The sequence below is a fragment of the Gadus macrocephalus genome, chromosome 5 (genome assembly GCF_031168955.1).
Source record: "Gadus macrocephalus chromosome 5, ASM3116895v1".
Taxonomy (NCBI): Eukaryota; Metazoa; Chordata; class Actinopteri; order Gadiformes; family Gadidae; genus Gadus; species Gadus macrocephalus.
Window position 1 is genome coordinate 8,586,563 of NC_082386.1, and position 10,452 is coordinate 8,597,014.

At 45.5% G+C, this 10,452-nt stretch overlaps 1 protein-coding gene across 1 annotated transcript in view; it reads left to right on the forward strand.

The window, feature by feature from the left end:
* Positions 1-9,804, forward strand: part of LOC132457925 (AT-rich interactive domain-containing protein 1B-like) — a 28,387-nt gene extending 18,583 nt beyond the window's left edge. The window contains exons 5-6 of the mRNA XM_060052328.1: positions 617-684; positions 9,800-9,804. Of these exons, the coding sequence (XP_059908311.1) occupies positions 617-684; positions 9,800-9,804 (73 nt within the window). The remainder of the gene's footprint in view (positions 1-616; positions 685-9,799) is intronic.
* The last annotated feature ends 648 nt before the right edge of the window (positions 9,805-10,452 follow it).

Genomic DNA, 10,452 nt, shown 5'->3' on the forward strand with positions numbered 1-10,452 from the left:
GAGGACCTAGGTGTGGCTCAAAAGAGAGTGAGATCAGAGAGAGAGAGAGAGAGAGAGAGAGAGAGAGAGAGAGAGAGAGAGAGAGAGAGAGAGAGAGAGAGAGGGGGGGGCAGGGACATTTTAAGAAAACCACCTTTTCAACAGGGATGGAGAGAGACACACGGTTTTGACGAGGAGAAGCTTCAGTTTCACTGTTTGTTTTAATTGCTGGACATCGATAAAAAGAGATAAGCCATGATCGATATGTTCACTATGGCTAATTAAAATAAGGATTTACAAATACAGGATTGCACAGATATGCATATATAAATAAATATATACATTATATAAATTGTGTTTGTATGCATATGCATACATTATATATATACACACATAAGACTTATGTTATTATCTGTATTTCATCCACAGCAGTGGCATCCGTTTGTGCTTCCGAGGCATGGCGCTGTTGATGGATGGCGTCCAGGGCCGGGCAGAGGGGGAGAACAAGGGGCCCGGGGCCCTCGGAGGATCGATACTACAAACAGGAGGACCTGCCTCGCATCCTAAAAAAAATTATCCTGATCCAGCCGGTCCACACACCCCGGTCCCCCTCCCCCCTCCCCCGCTGACTCTCCAGCATCACTGTGGAGCTGCATGGGAGCGGGAGCCAAGAGATGGAGCCCGAGGAGAAAGGAATCCATAGGGGTGTGTGTGTGTGTGTGTGCCAGTGGAGGCTTCTCCATTGAGGAGAGGGAGGAAGATCCTCCCTAACATTGTTGAGAATAAAAAATTTAGATTGCCCCGACTATTGTAATGAATTAATGCCCTTAAATATGACTACTTTATTGCCTTTGAATATATAATGTTCGTTTCCCTGGGTAAAGGGACATTAGCACCCCCTATCGCCTATTGACAATTACTTCAGGGAGGAACGTCCTCCCTCCGCCGCCGTTGACTCCCATTCATTTTCCCGAAAGTACTGGCGGCCGGTGGATAACATGGGTTTCAATGGGAGAGAGGAGGAAAATCCTCCTCTGAGTGGGTGGGACCTTAAGGGGTCTGATTCGGGCAAAAATCTATCCGTCTGCACTATGAACCAATACGCAGGATCCCTGGATGTTGAGCAGTGTTGCCAGATTGGTCCGATTTCCCACCCAATTGGGCTACTTTTAACCATGTTAGGCTGGAAAAATTATCATTGGGCGGGAAATCTGCCCAATCTGGCAACGCTGTCGATAACAAACCCGGTCTGCATTGCCGCGGTGCTCAGTCTGAGAGACGCAGAGCAAGTGAAATCTGCGATAGCGAGATCCTAAATGCACAATGGAAACATTGGAAACGGAGGACATTGTTAACGTCTTATTACAAAAACCATTCCATTCATTCAGAAAGAGGTAGACCACTTCCCAAAATCAAGGTCATCAGAAGTAATGGCAACGTCAGTGTTGTGAGTGCTACATGGTTTGCTAGGTACGCATGACTTACTGGTAGCATTACAAGCAATTGTAACTGAAAATAAACATAAACATAACATAACTTCAGTCAGTGAGGGCAAAAATAGGCCCAATAATAGGCCCAGATTTTTTTATTTACTTTTACAAATCAATAGTAGGCCTGATTTGACTAATATGCTTTGCATCCTTTCCTTCTCAAATTACAGTGATGCCACTGGTGGCTTTGTATACATTTTGTTCACATAACTCCCTCCCTGCTATTTTGTAGTTCACCAAAACACCCTGAAACAACTTGAGTCTCACATTCTTATGCCACCATACACCAACAGTGCAAGCAGGCCAATGGCAACCAAGCGCGCAGTCCTTCCTCCCTCACTTTAAAAACCACCAGCCGCCACTGGTGTGTGCGTGCGTGCGTGCGTGTTTGTGAATGTGAGTGTATATACTGTATGTGCAATGGGCGAAACCATAGAATGTGTCAGCAGGTTTGTAGGCGAATCGCATGTCAGCAAACTCAAGGTCAACCCCGACACGCACACACCAACACAAAGAAACACACACACACATACACACACGCACACACGCACACACACACACACAGTCGGTGTGACACGGCAATTCCGAGGTGTCTAAGGTGATGCATATCCCATTAACGAGTCCAAAACAATGTCCTGACTAATGATGTTATAATGGGAATATTGAATGCATGGGAATGGGAATAGGATTGGGCTTTGCCTCAGACAGAGAGGTGGTTGGGGGGGATAGGGGTAGAGGGGGGGGGGGGGGGCAATTGAACGCGAGCCAAGGCACAAGGGGGCAGTGGGCCAAAGGCTCAAGAAGAATTCAAACTGAAGGAGGCGTAGCATGAGGTAGGGGGGGGGGGGTCGCTGATGCACGAAAGGCTGGGCACAGTCATGCCGAATCAATACCGAATCCCCCCCACCCCCACCCCCCAGACACACACTCTCACCCCCAGCCCCACTCGCCCCCTTACTTCTCAACCTGCTGCGCCTTGTTGGGTTGGTGATATACAAGAGCAGGCAGCGTCGCAGAGCATAAATAAAACATGAAAAACCTGAGGAATTATGGGGACCAACCGACAGTGATACATTTGCTCTGTAATGCTCTATTATTCCTTCTTTCTCGCCCCTCCGTGTTTGCGGGAGCTGTCCAGGACTCGGGTAGGATTGTTATCCGTGCGGCGTTTTATTTGACCGTTGCGCCGGTTCGGCTTCTGCTTGAGAATTAATGAATGAATCAAGGGCCAGTTGGGTTTGGCGAGGGGGGGAAGAATGTGTTTGGGATTGGGGGGGGGGGGGAGGCCTGCGCTGCAAGCGGCTGTATAGCGCCGAGACGTGATGGGCTAATAGTTGGAAAAGGAATTACGGTGCAATTGCTCTGTCTGGTTGTGGCCCTAATACCGCGGCCAGGCCCTTCCCTGGCAGCCCGGCGGGCCCTCGATGGGATCTGATTCCATTTGGAGAGCCTTATTTTCCTCTTGATCTGGCACATTAAGGACCTTTCTATTCACAAGAGCAAGAGCCAGGAGCCATGGCGGGGGGGCGGCGGGGACAGGCTCAGCAACACAATGGATTAGTGGACCGCTGTGGAAAAAGGAGGCAGGTCAATGTTTTAAATCTGGGGCCCTGTCTGGTTAAATCTGCTCAGAAACAACCAGTGGTGGAAAAAAAGAGCCAGCTCTTAAGCAAGATGTCTTGAAGCAAATGTGGACCAAAGTGAAGGTCGTGCCTGAAGTTGGAAGTGGCCTTGAGCAACAAGCCAATAACTTGGCCTCTTCCTTTATTTAAACGCTGTGTACTTTGGATCAAATGTATCTGTCAGAACCATTCCACTCGTATTCTCTTCATTTCTGCTTTCTATTCATGCAAGTCTTACAAGACCTTAGTCTTATGATTCAAGTGAAGTTTCATTGACCGCCCATTCTCCAGAGTCCAGGCTATTCAGCTACTTACAAGGGCCAGATCAATGCAGCTGAAAATTTAAGGACGCCAGGAAAAAAAGGTATTATCACATTCAAGCACTTACGTGTCAACATAAAATACAACACTACATTACCTAAATACCGTGCACAAAGAGTCTCAATTAGTTTATCTCACATAGAAATCATGGCAGTCAGTTTATACATTTATACATAGACCTGTGTTATTCTTCATGTATTATTTTTCAATACATCCCACATCCAATACAGATTTTATTAATGTGAGAGAAGATCGAAGAGACATCGACCATGCTAACTTTAACCCTGTAAAAAGTACTCTTATTATTCATCTCATTCAAATAAACATTCAAAAGAATTGGCCTCAGCCCTTAACCAATCTAGGAACAAGTGAGGACGTCATTGAGTTGACATGGTTTTGTTCAGATGGATGAAAAATATGTTGTTCTTCACGTTAACTCTGTTCAATAGATCTTCAAGGACAGCTAGCATGCAGTTTCAGAATCTGTGAAGGGTTTCTGTTATTCACCGAGCCCCCCTCCCCTTACAGAGGGGGGCTATGGTACTCCACCCTTGTTCCGAGCACGGCTGTGATAGCCGCCCCGGGTTGGTGATTCACAGAGAGGATCTTGATTCAACTTTGATTGGACAACGAGCAACTGAACCATGGGATATGTTCCATTGAAGTTTGAGCGATGTGTGATGCGGTGCCTTCTCAGATGGTATTCTTTACTGACTGTGATAGTCTTGTTGCAGATCAAACATATTTGCTTTGGCCACACATTACTAAATATATACTTCACAGTCCGACCCTTATCAAATTGTCGAATTTCATTGCCAACAGACGTTGGCTTGCGCACAGAGCAGGCAGGTCGTAGGGGCGGGACCAAACTGATAACAAGGTTTCCTATTGGCAGAAATGAACTGGCTAACCTTCTTGCTTTGGAAAAGCTTTTTTTTCAGGGAAAATTGATTGCGATTGTTCATTTAAGTTATCTGAGGGCTGGATCAAAATAAAGGCAGTCTGGTTGTGGCCCGGTGGGGCGCTAGTTGTAATCGCTTAGACTAGAGAATACATACATTCCATTACTTTGTAGATTCCTATGAGAAGGGATCCAGAAGGACTCTTCATTGGTTCTATATTTTACCACCATATAAATTCATCAGAAGAACAAGATCTTCCGTCGCTGGACATCTCTGCTGTGTAAGTGGGTGTGTGTGCGTATGTGAATCATCAGGGAAGACATGGAACTTTACCAGCACTGCTTGTCTGCCCAGATTATAGCCAGCCAATTATCCCTCTTAATTATCTATTGACTAGACGGAATTGATGTTTTCAGAGCACTGATTGGATAATCAGGAATGTTGGCCACAGTTATTCTCCTTGGCCGGTCTCAGTCATCTGTCCAATCTCGTCTTGTTTCAGGATTTATTTTGGTTCCTCCCCAGCAAAACATATTCCAACTGAACAATATGCATGAGAGCCTGGGGAGCTGTTTGAGCCATGTTACTACTGAAGACAATATGATAGTGTTGGCACACTGGCTGTTTCTGTGTGTGTGTGTGTGTGTGTGTGTGTGTGTGTGTGTGTGTGTGTGCGTTTTGTTTTTTGTCTTTCAATGTTTTTTTCCCTCCCGTTCCAAAGAGGACACAGAAGACCACAGTGTTTTCCGGGCCAACAACAGACAACCTCTTTCCATTCTGCGGCTGTCATTAACCTCCACCTCTATCGGTAACCCGGAGCAAGACATTTTCTTAAGGGTTTCCATTTCCCAAACAATCCCGAGCCGAACAAAGGAACCGTGCCGTTTTAATTTCTCCCCCTTTCACGTCGGGAGTGGCCCAATGTCCCCTTCTTCTTTACCCCCCCCCCCCCCCGATTGAGAGCGAGCTGGCACAGGCCCAGGCAGACATGGGGGACCACTAGAGAGAGTGTGTGTTGGGGGGGGGGGGGGGGGGGGGGGGGGGGAAGAGAGAGAGAGAGAGAGAGAGAGAGAGAGAGAGAGAGGAGTGACACTGATTGTGCCTCCACTAATTAAACCCCGCCTGACCCTAGTGTTGGGACATCATTAGTTCTCCCTCGTAATCATCACACGGCAGCAATTACATTCTGTTTGGCCCCATTTGCATTTTACAAGATTTCCCTGAACAATCAAGGGACCGATTGGTAGAAGAGTGGAGGCTGGGGGAGCGGAGGTGTGGGGGGGGGGGGGGTATCCAAGTAAAACACAGAAGTCTTGGGGAAAGCTGGTGCCTATTTCAACACTGGGAAGGTGCATTGAAAGGGTAGGTCATGAAGTGCTACATTTAAAGCTAAAGTAACTAAAAGAGAATCAATCAACTATTTTCATTAATTGAAGTCACAATCCAATAAAGACCAGTAACTGTTCACAGGAACGTTGTCTATCAAATATACGAGAAGACCCACTACCATCAACTTCGTTCAGTTGCAATTCTCTCCATTTTGGGATGAATTCCTTATCTAAGCAATGTCCTCCTTCAATATCTTCACCCTTAGATTCTCTACATGCTTGTTCAGCTTAAAGCTCTATGGTCCAAACTGTATTAGTAATGACGGTATAAATACCATAAAACTATTGGGGAAGGCGAAAGAGCAGCACGCACTGCACTAACTTATTTTGAATCAGGTGATCAGTTGAAGCAGCACTTCAAACAAGAACCTTTAAGCTACTTGAGATCCAAAGCTCAAAACATGTCTTCAAACCCCTGTTCCACAGTGCGATCAAGTGCTTCAACTAGGCCTACCTTCTACCGATGTGCTAAAAGGGCTACAGTGGCCTTCACTAGGAAATGAAAACGGTGTTCGTTCAAAGCAAAATCCTTCCCGACTGGATTTAAGAGACACAGAGAGGGGAAGGGACATCGCGAGACCAAGAGAATCTGAATTATGTGGAAAAAAATACAGAACTTGTTTATGAAATTCGCCCGCTACTGATTCTATTCACTTGCAGAGTGCACTACAGCTCACACACTCACGGGATAAAGAGCCATCGATTTAAGTGTTTGCTTTTGGGGGGAAAACTGCACAAGGGCATCCTTCTCCATCTGTATTCAGAGAGACGGTAGTCCTGCGCCCAGCACAGCAAGTCTCTCGCTTCCCCGAGATGCCATCTATAGAGAGAACGCCGTACGTCACGCACATCAAAGATGGCTTCGCTCTCGGAAAGGCACACAGAGACACAGTTGGCATCCTCACAAAGTGAAGGAGACATTTTTTTCTCTATCTCCTAACGGTGTTATTCCGTGCATCTGCTGTTACTAAATCTGACAGCAACAGCCGAGTAAGGTCGTTGTGTTAAGAAGAGAATTATGCCGGCAAATACCTGCGGGGCCCCCGAGCTCACCAGACGGGAGACGGACCAGCCGTGGATTCTCGGTCCCCGTCGCGGGGAGTAAATAACAAAATGTTGTCACTGGAGATGAAGAAGACAACGGCACGGATGACAATCAGTCTAATGGCGGTAAACACTGCTCATCTGCGAGAGGACACAATAATTAAGGGCTGAGCACGAAAAACACACCAGCCACCAAATCCCGGCAGTTCTCCTTCCACCAACTCGGCGCGGCGGGGGCGTCTGCTGCCAATAGATTTCAAAGCGTGTGAAATGAAAAGCTGCAAGATTTGAAAAAAAAAGATAACGCTTTCCTTTTGGTAGCCGAGCCGCAGGTGATCTCACCCGTGGAATATCAGACGACCACCGCCACCAACCCAGACTTATGTTGGCGTGCGTCTGATCTCATATTGTTATTAATTCATCACTGCACAGCTACTGTTTTTATCATCTCTATGTGTGTGATACCCTCCCCCCCTCAACTCCCACCGAATGCAAAGAAGTGGGGGGTGGGGGGGGGAAGAAACGTCTCCACTCAGGCGGACATAATCTCTGTAGACGAGTGTGCCGAGAGACACGGTTGCAAAATTCACTCCCCTTTACTTAGAGACAAGATTAGCCGGCTGAGAAGGAGCGGGGTACGCTCATTGGTTTAGGGAGAGGACTCTTCGACTCTTCATGACAAGGTTATGTATTCTCATGGGCAGGGACCTAAACTGAAGCACAGCTCAATAAGGTTTATTGAGCTTCTATAGGACAACACTGCTGCAGGTGTGACGGTTGGCAGTGGCTTGAACCCTGATAGTATGTTACTCTGATTTCCAGTCCCATTTGCTTGGTGTCCCATTTACACAATTTGGTGTCCTGAAGGGTCATGTTATATCCCATAATTGACCATTTGTATTATGTTGCATAACATAATTGCCCCATTTTCTCATTCTATGGATAATAGGGAAAAGAGCTTGAATCGTCTTTGTGGATTATCCTTCGGCCGGAAAACCCAAGAGGGGAAACGGTATTTCAATCCAGGGTGTATCGAGCTTTCTCCATGTTCCACTATTACTAGGCGTAATATTCTCACAGTCATGTCCTCACAAACGTCAACAGGTCGGATTAGTTTGTATCATGGAATGGTACTCATGAAGGAGGCAGGTCCTTGGTGTGGTCGGCCATTGTATCTACGATTGAAACTCATACTGATGTCATGACACTATATATCCTTGTCCTCACCAATGCCACCTTGAATTGAAGTATGCCTGCTCCCCCCCCCACCCCACCCACCCAAGGTGACACACTTTCATCCTAAGGGACGTGGTTAGTTGTGCTTTTTGGAGGAGGTCTGGGGCAATACAGAAAATCTGAGTACCCATAATGAGTTTCTTACTTTGTTGGCTTGTTCCTTAAAGCTACCCCCCGGATCAGCTTATGATCAAAGGGACTAACTTAATTAGGTTAGTATAAATTCAATGTATTGATTCAATATATTCTAATATAGAAAATATTCGTAATACAATAATACAATATATTGTATTATGATTCGTACAGCCTACTCAACTGCAAATGTCATGTAATGGTCCAGACAAATTCCTGTGTGCTTCTGTGTGTGGCTGATTGGTAACGCAAACGCTTATCCGATTGGCTCTAAAAAGCATAATTTCTGATTGGTGGATACATTTGTTGGATTTTTTTTTCGAGCAGTGGCAGATTTATGCCAAAGATATTTGTCTACGCTAAATGCTTGGAAGCAGATCAACAACTCACAACACAGGTTTCACACTGGTTAAATACAACCACATGCATTTGTGGATATATTTTCACAGATGTGAATTTGATATGCTGTTCACAAAACATTACGAAGAAGTATAGAAATATAAATTTGTGGAATTGAAATAAATTTCCTCCATAAGAATACACAGTACAAACACCCTGTTCATAACATCTAGTCAAATAACACTTGAGAATGATGTGGAGAATATTGAGCATGAAATATTGAGTAATGCAGCTTTACCACACTTGAGAACAGACCACATGTGGTCAACATTAAGCCACAAGGAATGGTAATATTAAGTGGAAAGAAAATTAAAGTATGAAAGTAGAAATGAATGTGCTGAAATGTGTGCTTCAGTTAGCTTTACATAATTTAGTAGTGCTACAACCCATAGGTTCCTCAGTAGGGTTCGCAGTGGCTGTGCTAGCTTAATATGTTTTGCTCTGATTATGTCGTTTCCAGGTCAGTTCACTTTGAGCCGGTAAGGAAAAAGGTTCTAGGGATGTCTATCGCCATACATTTTCTCATCACTGGCTCAAAACAGGCGTCCAAATGAAATGAGCTTCCTTTTTCTAAATTGCAATTACTTTGTGCAGAATTAATCATATAAAAGAACGTGATAAGAGCTAATAACTGGTCATTACAGCATACAGTGTTCATTATGACTCAAAACTTACTTCATACCATCAGGAGAGAACAAAGTGCATTCTGGAGCCAGATTTCACATTAAGGCAATTTAGAATATTCCAGACTGCCTAATTCAGGGGTCGGACTTCTGTGTAACTTAATTTGACAAGATTAATTATACAATTAAATCCAAACTCCTCTCAATTATGTGGAGAAATGCTGGCTGCTTGCTCCAGCCGACCCCTCACCTCTGCCGAGGCGAGGTACCTGATAAGCATAATTTCAACAGAGGCAGAAGAAATTGTGCTGCCTATTTTGTCGCCGTGCTCGACTCAGCACATTATTGTTCCTAATTGCAGGCTGACTTCATAACCATATGCCCTTGACACGGCAAGGCAGGGTGTTATGCTATTCGCTCACACATTACAACAAGTGGGGAGAGCTCCTTCCTGATTGACAGGACAATCAATTGAAACAAAGGATTTAACTGTGTGTCAATTGGCTTTGTAATGACAATTGGCAGGGTTAGCATTTAGATTTCAGAGATTCATCAGCTGTGACGAGTGAGTGACTAACAACATAATTTGGCGTTAGCCCATTAAGTTTGTGCAATTTGCAATGTGCGATATGTGCCCAGTAAATCCTCTCATGTACTCTTTAGATTAGCCGGCGGATACATAATATAGAGTTGACCATCTGAGACTGCATCAAGAAAAGTTATGTTGAGAGCTTTTTTTTTTCTTCTTCTCGCAACGAAAATACAACAGCGCTTCGAACCACATTAGGGTACCAGCAGCATTGACCAGTGCCAGCGCCATGCCAGAGCCGGTTACCTTCATAACTGATGTGGAGCGTTGGCTGGACCCTGTGCCTGTTGGAGGGAGGGACCGCGGAGGGACGCGTTGCTCATCTACCTTGACAGTCAGCCATTATCAACACAGTTGTTGGAGCGAGGCGGGAATCTCACCGGGGACGGGTGTAAAACCTCTTTCAAAGACCTTCACAATCCCGCTCTCCTAACACCCCCACTCCCACTCTCCATCCTGTCATTCTCGCCAGCCTTCCCTTTCTGCAGCCTTCAGAGGAACGGGAAAAAGGGGGGAAAATGGTCTATTTGACCTTAATCTGCTCAGCAGTGAGTAGCGGAGAGATGACATGCATCCTCCGAGGTAAAGGCCAATTGTTTCTTTTTCTCTCTTCCGAGGGCCAATTTACGACCTCCCTCTGGGAATTTCTCCAAGGCTGTGAACTATTTCAGGTTCGCTTGCATTGTTTTTTTTGAATTGCTCAGCTGGAAGGAGAGCTCAGAAAGAG